Source organism: Rousettus aegyptiacus, unplaced genomic scaffold, assembly GCF_014176215.1.
Source record: "Rousettus aegyptiacus isolate mRouAeg1 unplaced genomic scaffold, mRouAeg1.p scaffold_m13_p_1, whole genome shotgun sequence".
Taxonomy (NCBI): domain Eukaryota; kingdom Metazoa; phylum Chordata; class Mammalia; order Chiroptera; family Pteropodidae; genus Rousettus; species Rousettus aegyptiacus.
Genome location: NW_023416284.1, coordinates 71,585,318 through 71,603,380, shown reverse-complemented (window position 1 = coordinate 71,603,380; position 18,063 = coordinate 71,585,318). Strand labels below are relative to the sequence as shown.

The 18,063-nt window shown below is 36.9% G+C and overlaps 1 protein-coding gene across 1 annotated transcript in view; it reads right to left on the bottom strand.

The window, feature by feature from the left end:
• The window catches only part of KIF13A (kinesin family member 13A), a 173,462-nt gene that overhangs the window by 39,179 nt on the left and 116,220 nt on the right, over positions 1–18,063 (bottom strand). Inside the window, 7 exon segments of the mRNA XM_016155861.2 lie at positions 2,464–2,630; positions 2,729–2,815; positions 6,511–6,641; positions 8,731–8,865; positions 10,321–10,431; positions 12,780–12,992; positions 13,362–13,473. Of these exon segments, the coding sequence (XP_016011347.2) occupies positions 2,464–2,630; positions 2,729–2,815; positions 6,511–6,641; positions 8,731–8,865; positions 10,321–10,431; positions 12,780–12,992; positions 13,362–13,473 (956 nt within the window).

Here is an 18,063-nt window from a genome sequence, read left to right as displayed (position 1 = left end):
GATACCAAGAACACTTTTGAGCATGGGGAAAAGAACAGATTTTAACACTGGGAAGGTAGTGGAGTTGGGACATGGGGAGGCAGGGGTCTTAACTGAAAAGGGAACACTCCTCAATCAAGAATACAGAGTACCTCTGTCAGGCAGAAAATGTCAGCTTCTTCCCAATCACGTTAGATTTTGCCAAAGCATGGAGCACAAGCATCAATCAGCAGCACTGCTAAAAATCAGTCTCAAGCTGCCTCATGCTAATGCCAATCAGCTAAAACCTTTATCCCAGTGTTTGTGGAGGAGCTTCGTCTGAAACCACAGGAGAGGGAAGAGAATCTTCAAATAGGACCACCAAGGGGACGACCACCAGGCAGACAAGCTTATTATCGGGAAGCCACCTAGCAGCAGAGGTGAACTGTGTGAACACTGTCCAGCCACCAGCATTTCAGCACTTATATCAGAGCCTGTCTGCATGACCCACAGGGAAGCTCCTTTACCAGAGGAATTGGGTAAGTGGTGCAGCGAGGAGGAGAAAACATTACTGGTAAACAGACAGATTGAACACTGGAGAGCAAGGCCTGATATGGAATGCCAATGGTAACTCATGTTAACACCAGGAGCCTGGCCACTGATGACTAATTGGTTTGGCTAAGAGGATTGAGGGAATTAACAAATGCTTATTAAAAACTCGTTGGTTATTTAGGGGTCTAAAATACATATGATAAGAAGGTAAAAGTTGGATTAAATTAGAAATCTGTGATGTGGGATGATATACAATTGACACCACTGGGATACCCTGCAGAGTTGGAGGATAGAGATGTCTAGAATTCTGTAATCTCATCAAAATAAACAAGCCCTCTTCAAATGGAAGGTGCTCCACCTGGAGTTTAGAGCCTACACCCTACACACTCACAGGAGGCTTGGTCACGGGAGGCTTGGTGCTAAGGCACGTTGTTGTAACCTGCTAATGTGATCCTGATGCCTGAACATCACTTTGGAATGTCTTCTGGATTTTCCCATCTTGATGAACAAGTAGCAGAGTGGTCTACCTTGTGTTGCATGTCAAAAGCTCCAACAGTTAATTTAACTCCTAATCCTAATAATGTTTAAAAGGAGAAGTTACCAAACTTCTTTCATAAAGTTATTTTTCCTCCTTTTTTTTTGTTGTTGATCTATACACTTCATATTAATATATTACACTTGTTTCTCAATCTAACCTTTTCTTCAAACTTCATTTTTATAATTAAAAAGAGGAATCCTTGAGGCTAAAAATCCATAGACAGAGATAAACAGAACGGTCAAAATCTTTATACCTGCAACAGAACCCCCAATCTGATATTTCGGAGATTTGACCAGCCGTTCAGTAGCCATGCTTAAAATCTCTCCCCAGATAGACTTATTCAAAGAGTGGAGTGAGAAAGTAAACATTTAAGGGAAGAGCTCAACTGTGAAAACCAAAAGGCTCTTCAAGCCTGTCAGGTAGAGACTGCTTATAATAGGGCTCTCAGGGTTCCTGGAGGCCCTTGCTGGTTCAAGTTAGGGATCCTGATATCCAAAAAGCAGATAAATGGGAAAGTGAGATTGGACAAAGTCCAGAAACCAACTTGCTCAGGTGGTCCTGAATGTAGCCTCAACTGTATCCTTGTAAAATAGTTCTAGTCCCAGGAATGTGGTCTTGTGCTTGGTAACACGGCAACTTTCCTGTCCTGCTTCTAGTTTCCAGGTTCTAAGTGTGGCGATTAGGAGACTAGGACATGTGAAAAGGAAGAAACAGATTTATAAAACAGTGAACACGGAAGGAATTTGATATGTATTTTATTCAACACATGTAAATATGTATGAGCACAGAAGAAGAAAGAGGTAACATAGAGAGGAAGAACTTTAATATAAACCTGAAAACCTTCTGGAAAGAGGGATCTAGAAATAATGCTTTAAGAAGACTCTTTTCCTTAAAGATCTGAAATAAGTTGGAATGTAGGTCAAGCCAAGAGCCTATAAAGCCTTTTATTTTAGCTATCATTTTTGTAAAAGTTACCTGGACATATTAAATAAGTTTCTTTGGTGGTATAATTTCCAACTGAGTTTATAGTAAAATGTTGTGACTTTTATCTCTCCATTAGATTCTGTTTGAAATTCCTGGGTTCATACTCTCCTGGAGGTTTTCATACTCCGAAGGACTCAGAAATGACAGGGTCAATAATAGGAAATTTGATAAGAATTTCCATCATAGTCATTCCATATCCTAGGACTATAGACATTACCACAACTGGCTTGGGAACAAGGGTTCTCAAAAAGATTCCACCCACTTCCTGGTTACACCTAAGGGAACAGACCAAGCCCTGGAATTTTTAATTAGATCCTCACTGATGGCCTTTTTAAGGAATTAGCAATTAACTTTATACATACTTATCCCTCAATGAATGGTGTGAGATAAAGAACTGCCCAAGATGAAGGAATTCAGAGTTAGGGCCTTACCGTTACTATTTAGTGTTTTCATGATAACCTCCATCTGTGCAAATTCATAGTTATAGTCTGGTTCTGAGGAAGCTTCACTGGCTGCATCCAGGTCGTGCTCTGGCGGGCCTGTTTCTTTTTCAAAGTCTTTTAACCAATCTCGTCGTTTCCTCTTAGGTAAATTAATTCTGTGGGAGTGTTCACCATTAGAGAAAATCAACTTGTTTTACACTCAGATAACAGAAAAAAATGTATACGAAAATATTAGTAAACACAAAGATGTTACCTAAAAAAGTGGTTATTTCCCCAAAGGATTCTATCACCGTGCCACAGTTGGGTGGTATTGCACACGAGGGTGCCATTTACACAGGACCTGAAGGAACACCAGGGAAGATATCAGCTGAACAGTAAAGAGCACAAAACCCAGCCCCAGTAGCCAAAGAGAAAACTAGGGGAACTTTCTCTTCTTAACAGCCATATTCTGTTAATAGCTGAAGAAGGAAGAGTAGAATTATAACCACAGTGTGATCTAAGCAATGATGATCAGGGCTGCCAATATCCTTCGAAGAGAGAGAATCTGATGCAATGTGCTCCTGTAGGAATCAGACATCGCCACCTATGGAATGTTCTTGTAAAATGAACATTTATGAGACACAAATATGGAAATCTGAACACTGACTGGATATATGATAATTAATAAGGAATTATTGTTAATTATTTCAGGTGTGATGGTATTGAAGCTATGCTTAAGAATACTCATTTTTTTAGAGATATAAGCTGAAATATTTATGATACAAAGTTATAATATCTAGAATTTGTTTTAAAATAACCTAAAGGGGAAGGAGGAAAAGATGTAGAGGGCATGTAAATAATACAAAATTGTCTATGAGGTGCTCATTTTTAAGCTGGATTATGGAGATATGTGGGTTCATCATACTATTCTCTTTCCACTTTTATATGTTTAAAATTTTCCATAATAATAGAGGAAAACATAAAAAAGAATATCATGTTTAAATCCCAAATAGCTATCAAATTATAAAAATAAAACAAATGGAAGTTGGGAAGGCAATTCTGACCATCTTTATTATTAAACCAACACAACCCCGTGTCTCTGGGGTTGTGCTGGCCTATGCATCTTGGACTGGTAGATATCAAGGGCTTGTGGGTCAGTTACCTGAATGACCCAGTGCAAAAGTGTTCATAGGGTTTCTTGCTTATTACACGATCTCGTCAGCTGATCCTTTGACACAGTTAAAGCATAGTCACTGTGACAGTTTTTAGGGGGAGAAGAAAAGTCCTCCAGAATTTTTAGCACTGACAGTATTGGTCTTCTCATAAATGTTCATTCACTTAAAAAAGAGATTTGCTGGTAGTCAAAAATAAAACTTTACTGGGAAGAATTAATTAACTAATTAATTAAAGTTTAATTTGCTAAATGACTGTCAGGTGATGTTTGATGGACAAAAATAATGATATTATTTTGAGTTTTAGTTTTTTAATAAGTTAGTTTTCTCATATAATCTCATAAATATTATCTGTCTCCTCATATTTATAGGGCTCTAAAGCTCAGAGTTATAGAATAAGTAGAACTCAGAAAATCACTCCTTTGTAGTAATATTTCAAATCTGGTAGTTTATATTTATAAAAGTACTCTGGAAATACCATCATAAATGTTTTAATCTGTCATACATAAACATGACAAAACTTTGGTGTTTATATTTAACACTAATATGTTCCCTTTCTTCTTGCCAATCAAAATGAATCTCAACATTGTAACTCAAGTTTCAAAAGTACGTATCCCATCTATTAGGAATTATGGACCTATTTATTCATGTACAAAAAGGGAAAATGAAATCAGAATATATATGTATGTCTACACATATACATATGGATTCACAAACACACACATCCATTTTTACCAAAAGGGTGAAGAAAAGTTTGTTGTTGTTTTTTTAAGGTTTAAAAAATTTTAAAAATCTCTTCCATCTACAAAAGCATTTGTCAGTCATTTTTTAAAGAAAATACTGCCCATTGTTTACTAAGGTATCTAAAAAGCTCTCCAGAAATTCCAGTAACAGTGGATGACCAATAATAGAAATGTGTCACTCAGTACACTTTATTATTTTAAAATCTGAATTATGATTTAAAATATTCAGTTCTTACTAGTTATATTTCAAGGCTCAAGAGCACCATCTCACTAGTGGCTACCAAAGTGGTTTTAGCAGTTACAGAACTTCTCCATTATCTCAGAAGTTCTACTGGGCAGTGTTATCCTAAAGTAAAACTAAAAACAGTTCCCGAACAAATGAGAGGAACATCACAAGCTTTGCCTCCCTTACTTATTGATAACTTTTGTTGACATTCTGCATTTTTAGATACCCCTGTCTAGGTACATGTACACACACACACACACACACACACACACACACACACACACACTTGAACATACATATAAACCTATCACTTTCCCATTCACAGTATGCTCTTATTACAATGATATAAAAAAAAAGTTATGAAAACTGCTTGGTTTGGTAATGCACTCGAGACAAGAAATTAGCATAAAAAGTAATTTCTAGTTGGACACCTGCCTGGGATGCTTGTAAGAAACAAATATAAAACCTCTTTGCACGATTCACGTACCCTCACCTAGGCCACAAGCCTCCTACAAATAAACTGAAGATGAGTGTATCTAGGAACTCACAAACTACTTCAGGAAACAAAGTTATCAGCAGATACAACAAACAGTTGGGTTGAGGCCCCAACAACTTCAGAGAACAGAATTCTCAAATAAAGACAATAAAATAAATAAAAATAAAATTATTAAAGACATATGATGGAATAAAAACAAGACTACCAATAGAGACCAGGCATATCCAAAGATGGAACTCTTGAACTTCTGCAAATGAAAAACAGACACACCGAAATTCAGAACTCAGTGGAATAACTGAGCAGCAGCTGAGACATGACTAAAGAGCAAATCAGTGGACTTCAGCATAGATTTGAGGAAATGATAGTCCCTTACCCCCATATCCCTCCCTTCCTCTGTTCTCAATCTCATTTCCATCTTCACAACCAATATTGCTGACCTACTTCCACACATCCTATTATCAATTCTTTGTATTTTTGCTTCCACATACACAACTACATGGCACCTAAAACCCCAAGGTTCTTTGTGTCTTTCTAATTGCTACACTCAAGAGAATCTTCTTAGCTTCTATTTTGACCTGCCCTTCCTTAAAATTTTTCTCTTCCCTTAGCTTCCATGATTATATCCTGTTACCTCTATTGACCAACCCCCGGCTCCCTCGTGTAAGCCACCTTCATGTACTACCTCAGACCATCACCAAAACATTGGTTTAATCCTTCCACTGCACTTTCAAGACAAACAAAACTAATAATGGCCAATTCTACACCTTTAGTGTAACTTTACAGCACTAAATCCAATGTCCTACTGGATATGTCTACACTGATATCTCAAGGAAAGCTCAATTTCAAAGCATCCCACACTGAACTTATTACCACTCATTATCTATCATTCCCCAAACTCGTTTCTCCTCTCATTTTCCTTATTTTGGTTTACCTGCACCACCATTTATTTAGTCTCCCAAGGAAGAAACCTGTAATTATTACTCACTTCTCCTTTTCCTTCACTGATTGAGTCCCTGTCCTGTCTCCAATCAGATCACTACAACTTGCTGACTTACAAATAATTGGCAAATACATTTCGTTCCTCACCTCTACTGCCACTTGCTGTGGTTCCATAACCATATCATAAAAAATATCCTAATTGACCAAAACCTGGTAAAGATAACACAAAAAATGAAAACTATAGACCAATATCTCTCATGAACACAGATGCAAAAATCCTAAATAAGATATTAGCAAACCAAATACAGCAATATATTAAAAGGGTTATACACGTGATCAAATGGGCTTCATACCAGGGGCACAGGGATGGTTCAACATATGTAAATCAATTAATGTGATATACCACAAATAGGAACGGGTTGTCTTCTTCTGGAAATATGGCACAAAAACACATGTTAAGTGGCCATTAACTTTTCTTACCTTGCACTTTCTTTTGGAGTAAGAGTGACATCGCCATCAGATGCGATATCAATCTCACAGTGCTCAGGTTGAATTCCTATACCAAAGAGCTGGATGTCCTGAGAAGTATCTGCACCCACTCTTGTATGGTCCTAGGAATAGAATATTAAAGAAAAAAACCCACACTTAAAGTAACTCACAAAAATTTTCACAATCAAGTTCAATAACCCAACAGCATATGCATGACAATATCAAATGAGTTAGGAGATGCAAGATATCTGGACCATTATAAGTCAAAAGCTTACCATAACACACTAAATTTAAAAAAAAAGGTTTAAACATGATGAACGGTGATTACATACTGCTTTAAAATGTAAGGAAATTAAACTTGACAGAATACTTTGAGTTCCAATTTTAACTCGACAACCTACTATTGATGTGAATACAGGCAAGCCATTTCATTCTCTGAGCCTCAGTTTCTTTTTTGCAAAACCAGGACAACATTATCAATTTGATTTACTTAACAGGATTCTTTTAAGGATTATCTAACAGAAGTGCTTTGAAAACAGTGATATAAACTCAAGAAGGCTAAAAGTGGTTTCATGGAAAATGGTATTTTAAAATATATAACTTAAGTTTAAAAATAGTTGAATACCTAATACTAATATTACGCAGAGTAGTGAAGCCTGTTGCTTATACAATGTACAGATTAGTGTGATTTTAAGGACCTTGAACCTCACGCATATGTGGACTGTGACTCCTGGTGATTAAGTCCACTGCTCAGTCCCTTTGCTTTTTTTTTTAATTCTAAAAATCATTTAATCACTATGATAATAATACTTTCCTATTCAACAGAAAAAGTGTTAGGCCTTAGGATTTCAGAAACAATTTCTTACTCCTTAATCATTACTGAATGAACAGATCTTAAGTGTTAGTGGGCTCTCAACAAGTCAGGAGTTATTTGTATGATATTATGTCTCCGGAAAAAGTAGGATAAAAAGGATAATAGGAGACTGAGTCCTTGCTTCAATTCTAGCTTATTCTGTTTTGTATATTCACTAGGCAGATCAGAATCCTTAACAAGACACCTATCTAACCTTTCACAAGGGGGTAATTTCTTTGCATTTAGAGATTTAGGTGTGTAGACAGTGTATACAAGCTGTCTTCAACACCCTAGGTCTTCAATCCTCAACACACTTAAATACATATATATATATATATATATATATATATATATATATATATACTTATATACCACCGTAACCCATATGATTAAATATGTTTCTCATGGTCAGCTAAGTTCCCTATGTCAGTTGGGGTCCCTATTTCAAACAGAAGTCTTATTTCTCCCTTAAAATAAGCTAGCATTTCTAAAAGTATGGTCTGAGAACCTTTGGAGTCTCTGAGTACCATGAGGTCAAAACTACTCTAATAAAAATACTGAGATGTTATTTGTTTTTGTGCTCTCATTTTATCACAAGTATACAGTTTTTTCCAGAGGCTACATGATGTGTGATGTCATGGCTCTGAGGATTAGTGGACTGTACGTTTGCATGTTTGTATTTTTCAATGTTCTCAGCTTTAGTATCTAATACAGTAAATGCAGACCGGTATAATTCAGATGCACAAAAGTTCTTTGGAATCCTTGATACATTTTTAAAGAGTATAAATGGGTCTTGAAGCTAGAAAGTTTGAGAACAGCTGCAATAAGTTATCCAACGTGGCCAGCAGCGTACCCTGAATCCAAAGTGCCGAATCCAAACAGTCACATCCCATCTCCACTCTTGATGGGTGGGATCAAAAGTTATTTCCTGAGGATGTAGGCTCATAAGAGATAGATAGGAAAGAACCTTAGCTGTCTAAACTACTACAAGAGTTCGTTTTAGCCTTATGATTATCTTAAAATCTCCTTAGAATTATTAAGAAGCATTAACTGTGTGATTCTCCAGAACGTCTCAGGATCTTTGCGACTGAACCGAGATATTCTCAGAATCCTTGACACCATAGCTAAGAATCAGCTTGGCACGCTCAGCTACCCACCTGTGCTCCTCTGATGCCCTAATTGCACAGCCCCAGGATAATACAAAATAGCTGTTTTTCATTCTCAATGATGACCTGACTGTGGTATGAATCCTTTTAATGAGGGCCAAGCTAGATACAAAAAGCAAAGTCATGGGGACAGGCACCCAGATTCAACTGAGAGTTGCACATGAATTTGTATGTATTTGTATACCCTCTTACCTTTAAATAATAAACCAGAAGTTCATTGAGAGCAGGGTCTGCATTCAAATTGACTAAGTAGCACTTGTCATCTCCCACCTTGATACCAGATGTTTCCAAGGAAATGCCCATACTTTCAAGTTGTCGTTGTCTCTCCTGTGTACAAGAAAGACAAAAGCAAGAACTCTATTTGTTGCTCTATTCACGAGCTGTAACCATGGAAAGTGTAAGTCACTGTTTCTGGGGACAATGCCAATTAAATTACACATCCCACTCAGCTCAACCAGGTTTATTTACAGCCTAAAATGTATGATGTCTTGTGTCAGTGTGTTGGGGACACCAAGGGTAAACCAGACATCATCTTGCCCTTATGGGGCTTAACTATTTAGCAGAGGGGGGAACCACATAACTGGAATCAAAAGGAGAGCCCTGTGCCACTGGAGAGGAACAACGTGTTGTGGGCTTCACAGGAGGGAGATTATGATGAGCTAAGAAACAAGGAAGGCTTCAGGAAGAGCATACATTTAAGGTGGTTTTTAAAGCATAAGAATTTCAACAGAAGAAACGGAGTAGGAAGGGAAGGGAAGGGTGTTCTGAGGGAAGGGTACAGGAAAGCAGAGTAAAGACTCTGGGCATACAGAAGATTTCAGGGCCCAAAATCCCTAGTAAATGTGGACAAGTACTGGGAGATGGAGCTGGAAGAGCCGCTTGGGTGCCTATTGCAGAGGGCCTTGAATTCATTCATTCACTGATGACGTATTTGGGTAACACGTACTGATTTAGGACAGAGAATACAACAGTGAACAAAATGAAGCCCCTCTTTTACGGAAACGTCTATTCCAGTGGAAAAAGACAGATCATAAAAAAAAAAAAAAAGATGAGTAAATATATAGGATTTTTAATGGGATTAAGTGCTATGGAAAAATATAAAGCAATGTAAGAGGGATAGGGAGCTAGGTGTGTGTGTGCGCACGTCAGTGTGTATGGGGTGGCGGGGGGAGAATAATATCTACGAGAAGCATACAAGCAAACAGCTGGACTAGATCCTAGTCACTGCTTTCAAGCTATGTGATTGGGATTGGTCTAGTACTTCCAAGTGGTCAGTGAGCTTAAAATGTTTATAAAATGCATAGTGTAGAGATTCGTAAGACACATACTCCCATACAAGTACAAAATTAGTCCTTGCTTTATATTTTCTCTCAAGAAAAGTTCACATAGCATTTTCTAACATGCTCAAAGAATCAAATACATTGAAAAAACTATGATGTGCTGTATGTTACAAATTCTGTCAATAAGGTAGCCATGTGCTATGCCAAGTGATCTAAATTCACAAAACAAAATTTTTGTTTAAATGTGTAAAGCAGGAAATATTAAAGATATTTCCTTTATCATGCCTGTTCAAATTCAGTGCTCTCCAACACTTCCAGCAAATATATAAATCAAATTATAGTTGATTGACACAAAGTCAATGTCTAAAACTGATCTTTGCAGTCTCTAGTTCGGCAAAAAAAGAGGTCTCAAAAGACTTGTTGAGCACAAGTGACTGACGATACAGAAAAGACAGCAAATGAAAAAGAATCACAATATTTTAGGTCTAAATTATCAAGCTACCTGTGCAATTTCTTCTGTTTTTCTCAGCTTCTCTTCCCAAGTCACTGTTAGTTCTTTTATCAGCTTTTCAGACTCTTCAAGCTTCTCTTTCAGTTCAGGAGCCTTCATAGCCTTTAAAATGAAACCAGAGCTATCTGATTTTCTAATTTTTTCCACCATTATAAAAAAGACAATCACTTATTGTCCTTTTTAAGCAGTTATCAACAGTCTGTTGGAAGCAATTAAGTCACACACTTTCAGGGTGGGTTTTAGACCTTTATTAATCAAATGAAATGTAAAAGGCAAAAGGTTGCTACCATTTAAAGGAGAGAAATACTAGTGTCTTGAATTAAAATGATAAAATCATTACAGAGTAATTGTATCCCTCATACTTAAATTTCACAGTTAAAGATGTTAAAGTTTATTTTCAAAATAGAATGTAAGAAAGAAGGTTACTTAGGCACATTCCTTTTTCAGTTAAGACAGAGATCAATGCACATCACCAATAAAGGCATTCTGGTTAGATTAACCTATCAGGAAAGGTGAAGATTCTTCTCGTTTATTTAAAAATTTGAATTGGGGCCCTTTAAACTAGTTTTCTTGTTGATAGTAATAAACCTAGCATATTTATTATTCACTTAGAAGCAGGGCATCTGGTTAAAAGAGCAGTAATTTCCCTCTAAGTTTGTTACTTGAGAATAACTAAGGGGTCTAAATACAGATAGATGCAGGTTGAAAATTTGGAGAGGCCTTTACTTGGCAATGATATGCTTTGACACTCTATAATAACATGAGCCTCTACAGAGTATAACACAATCAATAAGATGGTAGAGCTTGGACAAGAAGCTGAAGTGGCAATGATCTGGAGGACAGCTAACTGTGCCTGAGTTTCACAATATTACTAGACCCTTAGCGTGACATTTAGTGCTGGGTACGGGTAACACAAGTGAATCTTCTAGGTGAACCTGTTGTGGTTCCTCCCTCTTATGGCCAGGCAATGTTCTAACCAACTGGCCTAGATTATAAGGTCACAGTGAATATGCAGATTCAGAGATAAGAGGACAGTAGATCATCCACCTTTAAACAAATATCAGAAGCATTACACTCCAGATCATGACTCACTTCAAAGGCTATCTGCATTTTGATTTCACAGGTGTTTTGCCATCCTTCTTGGCATCAATAAAAAAATTATGCTTAATGCACTGAATGATGATTATAATGGCAATAAAAAAAATAGCAATATTTATAGAGCACTTATGATGTGCAAGGCATTGTGCTAAGCGCCTTCCAGTATCAGTGTGGTACTAGCGTTAGGGCTGAAAAAAATTAATAAAAAACAGCTTCTTGAACTATCAAAGCTCATAGATTAGAAAAAGAAAAAGACATGTAAACAAAAAAATTATAATGCAACTGCCAGGATCACCAATTTGTGGAGTATTCAGATCCCTGGCTTCACTCCCATTTGTTTGTTTATCTCCTGTTGATTACTTTTGTGATTAAATAAGTCCATAGAGAAAAAGTATTTAAACAGTGCCAGATATACAAGTGCTCAATAAATAATGACTATTACCTTTTTTTTCCTTTCATGCTTAATACTCTCCCAACTAAAGTGGGGTCAGAAGAGGGTGATGTGAAGGAATGTGAACTCAGAAGCCTTAGGTACACACCCAAGTCCTGGCATGTGGGAGCCTGCGACTTAACCTAAAGCACTTGGCCTCCTACTACCTGTTTCAAAAGAGATAGCGCCTCGGTAACTTGCATAAAGCAACAGCTATTTGGAAAAGAGTTTGATTATTAAAGTAAGGGTAAACCCAAGGAAAGATGGCAACAATGCAAAATTATTGATTTTTCTCTCCTCCCAGGAGCTGACATAAAAAAAAAAAAGATTTCTGAATTATTCCTACCATTTAATTATCCTTGATAATGCAGTCTTCCATGACTTGAGATGACATAAAACTAACTTTTTTGAAAACTATAAGGCCTTCTGTTAATATAGTCTACAATGTTAATAAAAACAACACACGTGGTTCCTAGGATTTCATGTTGGAAGAGCTCTGTACACTCAAGGGCCAACTGATTTACTACAGCAAACAATTAGGCAGTAGTGGCAACTCTTGTTTAACTGTCTGCTTCCTCGACTGTAAGTTGCTAGAACAGAAGTTTTGTATTATTTATGTTGTCTACATAATGCTTAGCACACAGCAGATGCCAATCAACACTGCAATGTTGAACCACGTGGAGATGACCTAGAGCTGCAAGCATGTCCTGACCACTCAGATATCATAGGTCAGGGAACTTCAAAAACAAGGAACACCAGCCTGCTTTTTATGTTTAACTTATTTTTAAATTACAGTTGACTTAGAAATTATATTAGTTTCAGGTGTACAATCTACCTTATGCAGCAATCACAGCAGTAAGTCTAGTACCCATTATCACCATACGTTGCTGTTACTGACAATATTCCCTACTCTGTACATTACCTCAGCCTGTGAGAGCTGCTCTCTCAATTTCTCGACTTCCTCCCGCAGTTCTCGGATGACTTTTGCATTGGGATCCTCATTCACAATGGCATGGTTAACAATCCTTTTGGCTCGATCTGCATATCGTAATGTGGAGAGAGTCTCTTCATAGTTGTCTGCTGCTGGGCTAATGGTGGCTATCATAGAGGTCTGACTGTTGCCCCCTAAATTATCCTACAAAATATTTCAAATTGCATTTTAGGGAACAACACCCATGTACAACAAGTATGATGAAAGAAATAAATTATTCCCTATGAAGAAAACGGTATGTGAAAACAGGTTTGTATTTCAAGTAATTTTATGAGTAGATGAAATGTGGTCACTCTATACTCACAACAATGAATGATGCCCACAAAACAGCATTATAATGAAATAAAAGGCAACAGAAACAAGTTTTCATTCTGCATTCCTAGGAATTAGGAGAGCAATACAGTATTCTCAGGTGTTCACTATAAATTTAGTTAGCTTTGCACACACCTTTCAGCTGTCACCTCAGACATAGCCAATTTTTAGTTGGAAAAGAACACTGGAACACTGAATTACCTTAAGAAGCCAAGTGAGGACTGAATCTCGATAAGGCACAAATTTGTTTTTTCCCTTGCCAGCTGCCTGGTCAGCCAGAGATGATATAACCAACCCCAAGGTTGTCAGTGATCTACCGAGAGGAAAATTTTAAAATTAGTTTTATGGAATGTTTATATTTAGTTTTCATAAAACACTAATTCTTCTAAGTAATAAGTATAAAATATGTACATCAATAAAGTGCTAAAATTGATATAATCAAGTCTACATTAATTTGTCAAACTGAGAAACACACAAAATAACTCCATTAATTTAAAAAATGAAATTAGAATGCCTATAAGAATCTATTCTGTTCAGTCATAGAATGTGTGAAACATACATTTCACAATCTGAAAAAGTACATTTTAAAGATCACACTGGCAAGTTTTAATTTACTCCAAATGTTATAAGTCTGAACCATTTACTATTTGGATCTAGTTTGGATCACTTTGGCCTCTAATTTTGTTTCCTACAATAACAACATAATTTGCAGAGTACCCTTCCACTACAAGTTATAAGCTCTACTATTCATCTGTTTACCGCTGGCAAATTTATTTCATATAGAGTTATAATTTACAGAAGAACCACTCAAGCAGAAGATAGCATATGGCTACTCTTCCAACCCCTGCTACTCAAAGCAGCATTGGCATCACCTGAGAGCTGGTTAGAAACAATCTTGGAAGTCTCCCCAGGCCTACTGAACCAGAACCAGTTAAAGGTATCTCCAGGTGATTCATATACTTTTTAAATTTTAAGAAGCCCCGACTGAAGGATATCCAAAGTGATAAATACATTTAGTTGTCTAGGCCTATGATTCTCAAATTGTGGTGCTGGGACCTTATTAGAAATGCATATTCTCAGGCCCCGCTCCAGACCTAGTGAATCAGAAACTTACAGTGGGACTCTATAATCTGCACTTTAACAAATCCTCCAGGTGAGTCTGATGCAGCCTAGAGTTTGAGAACCAATGTTCTAGGCTACTAGGCTCCCCCTGGTGGTTAACACATATTCTCTGCACCTGGAGAAAAGAGTACCACAGAAACAACAGATTTGTAGTCCTAAGGAATGAAGGACATCCTCTGGTGTCCCATTTAAATTCCAATTTCTCTTCTAAGAGAAAAATCAACTGGATTCCAAGTTTAGCAAACAGAAAAGAGCAGCCTCAGGGATTACAAACAAAGTTAGATGATACCACAAAGAGAAAATGCTTTTAAAATAGTCTAAAAAACCAAACATTACTATTTATTTATAAAAACAAGGAAGGGGATAAATCAGCAAGTGACCAGAGGTTAGCAGGTGAAAGACTAGATAGCTTTCTTTCGAATATTAACAAGAAATTGAGTTGAAAGGATATAAAGCATATTTCCCACAAAACATAATTCCCCAAAGGCGACTCACTGAAAAGTCACTAAAATACAAAGTAAATTCAAGCAGCAGAAAATGAATGAGAATTTTAATAACTACCAGCCATTACCACAAAGTGACATAAACACATACATCAAAATTGACAGGTTTAAAGTTAAACAAGTCTAACTCAAGAGAAATGAAAACATATGTCCACACAAAAACTTGTACATGAATTTTCATAGCAGCATAGTCACAAAAACCGAAATGTGGAAACAACTCAAATGTCTATCAAATGATGAGGGGATGAATAAAATGTGGAACATCCATATAATGGAATATTGTTTGGACATAAAAGAGAAATGAAATTCTGATGCATGCCACAACATGGATGAACCTTAAAAAATTATGCTAAGTGAAAGAAGGCAAACACAAAAGGCCAATGTCCTAGGTTGAACAGTGTTCCTTTCACCCAAATGCATGCCCATCAGAACCTCAGAATGTCACCTTATTTGGAAATAGGGCCCTTGCAGATGAAATTAGTTAAGAAAAGATCATACTGGATTAGGGAGGGTTCTAATCCTATGACTGGTGTTGGTGTAAGAAGGCCATGTGAGGACACACATAGAGAACACCAAAGGAAGATAGAGGCAGAGATTGGAGTGATGCATCTACAAGCCAAAGAATGCCAGCAACTAACTAGAAGCTAGGACAGAGGCACGGAATACATTTTTCCTCGGAGTCCCCCAAAAGGAACCAATTCTGTTGATCCTTTGATTTTGGACTTCTGGCCTCCACAACTGTTAAGAAAATAAATTTCGTGACCTAGTTTGTAGTAATCTGTTATTAAAACACTACAAAAATAATACAGTCACATATTATTTGATTCCAATTATATGAAATATCCAGAATAGGGAAATCTATAGAGGTGCAGGTATAGCAGCTACCTAGGGCTATGGGTGGGGTCAACAAGGAATGACTTGAATACACCAGGTTTCTTTGGGGAGTAATAAAAATGTTTTAAATTACACTGTGGTGATGGCTGCACAACTTTGAATATAATAAAGCTATTGAACTGTACACTTTAAAATGGTAAACTATATAGTATGAGTTATTTAAAACTTGAAAAAAAGATTTTTAATTAAAAGAAATTCAGGAAGTTCAATCACTCCTCCTTGCATGTGATATGTAACAAATAAAGGAAAGTAGTCTGATATAAGGCAAAAACACATTTCTCATCTAATATAGAATAGAGGGCGTTTTTCACATTTTGTAACTACTGAAATTAAATTTTCAGTTAGAAACAATTCTTTGAACTACCTCAGATTTTTAATACCCGATTGCAGCAGAAAATTCTTGAATTCATACAAACTATAAAGAGCTCAGTGACTCAAGTTTCACAATGTCTGTTCATGTGAAAACACATTTTGGGGATGTCATAGATTTTTCACTGAGACTAGATTTTACTTCAACTTGTGGCAACTATTTATATTTCCTAATTTGACAGTGCACAGATTAAAAAGGGAAAGTTTCTATCACTCCTAAATAATAAAATATAAAATCAAATGAGTGTTAGAGAACACGGGAGAGGGTAACACAGAGTCATTAATGTCCACTAAATGAGGCATGCTCTGCGAGCTCAGTGCCGAGGGGAAGAAGCATTAGCAACAGGGGTGTGGAGCTGGACTGACGATAACAGGACTCCAGTTACTGTGTGCACTTTGCTCTATAATTTATCCAGTAAGAGAAGCTTATCATTAATAGAAGTCACACTCTTTTACCTAATAGTGTGCATACATTGAAAAAAAGAACTTTATCTAAATCTATTAGGGTCTCCTTGAAACAAACAGAAATAAACTGCAGGGTGAGTGGGACTCCAGGATGAGTGAGAGATACCAGGTTACCCCGTGACAAGGGGTCCATGCCACTCCTCCCTTCTAGGTTCCACCCAGAAGCAATGATTCAGGGGCTACTAAAATCCTAAAAGCTGTTTTAAAGTTCAATGTGTGAAAGCTGAACAACAGGCTTAACAAATTTTAATGAGAATTTTATTTCAGATAGCTTAAAAATATAAAAGAATCCTCAACTATGGATTCTGCTGGCACTCTCTTCTCATGCTGGAGGCAAACAGGCAGCCTATGCGCCTCACAGGTGTCTGGCATAGGGTAAAGTTGTTTGCAATTTCAGCAGCTGAAAAAAGTTATTTCAATAATCTTTCTATTTCTACCAAAGCACCGCTTCTGCCCCAATCCTACTGGAGGTAGAGATAGCAAAGAAGCTCCTATTCTTTAAATCTCTTAGCAGAGTTCTCGGGCTGGGATGGGGAGTAGAGGGAGGGGAGTTGATAGAGAGGAAGGAAGAGTTAGACTAGGGGATAACATTTATGAACAGACAGCCATGCTTTAAGATTTAAAATTTCAAAAATATACCTATCTGTAACAATAAAGAATTTGGGATCAAAACGTAAATAAAACTTGGATCAAAAGCAATATAAAAGCTGCTCCAATAAATACATTCAATGAAAAAAATAGTCATAACTCTTTTTCTTTTCTTGCTTTTCTGCATGTTCTTCTAACCTACAGATTCCAAACCACCAGATTCCTGCCCTTAGGAATGGACATAATGTGATGTGAGTTATCTGTATGCTCTAGGGTAGATTTCACATATATTATTTTACTTATTTTTCCAATGATCTTTTTATAAGATCATACATGCAGTAATTATCAAACTTTAGAGTTAGCCATATACAGGTATACCTCAGAAATATTAAGGGTTTGGTTCCAGACCACCACACCAAAGCAAATATCACCAATAGAGTTTTAATTACTTTATTGGTGGAGGGTCTTGCCTTCAATTTGTAAAAAATGCAACATCTGTGAAGTGCAATGAAGCAAAGCACAATAAAAGATGTATGCCTGTACTGTATCTCTTTCTACTTAGATTGTGATCACCTTGAGGGCAGTAACCATTCTATTAGCATACATATTCCTCCATGCAATTACTAAGCCTGACTTACAGAAAGCACTCAGTATCTGTGGAGTAGAATACACTGGAGAATAGAACATGGACCTCTTTCTAAAAAGGACTAATTCAATAACAGTTTTGGTATGCTCTGTGGGTGCTGGCCCAATATCCATTTTCCCCTTTTTCTTACTAACAGAACCCTAATTTTGTTGGAAAGCATGTGTCAGGCTAAAAACTCCACTTTCCATAGTCCTCTGCAGACTGGGGAAGCCATAAAACAGTGCTGGCCAATAAGATGTAGGAAGACATTATTGGGAGGGGCTTCCAAGGAAGCTGTTGTTCTTCTGATAGAAAAGGTACATTATGCTGCTGACAG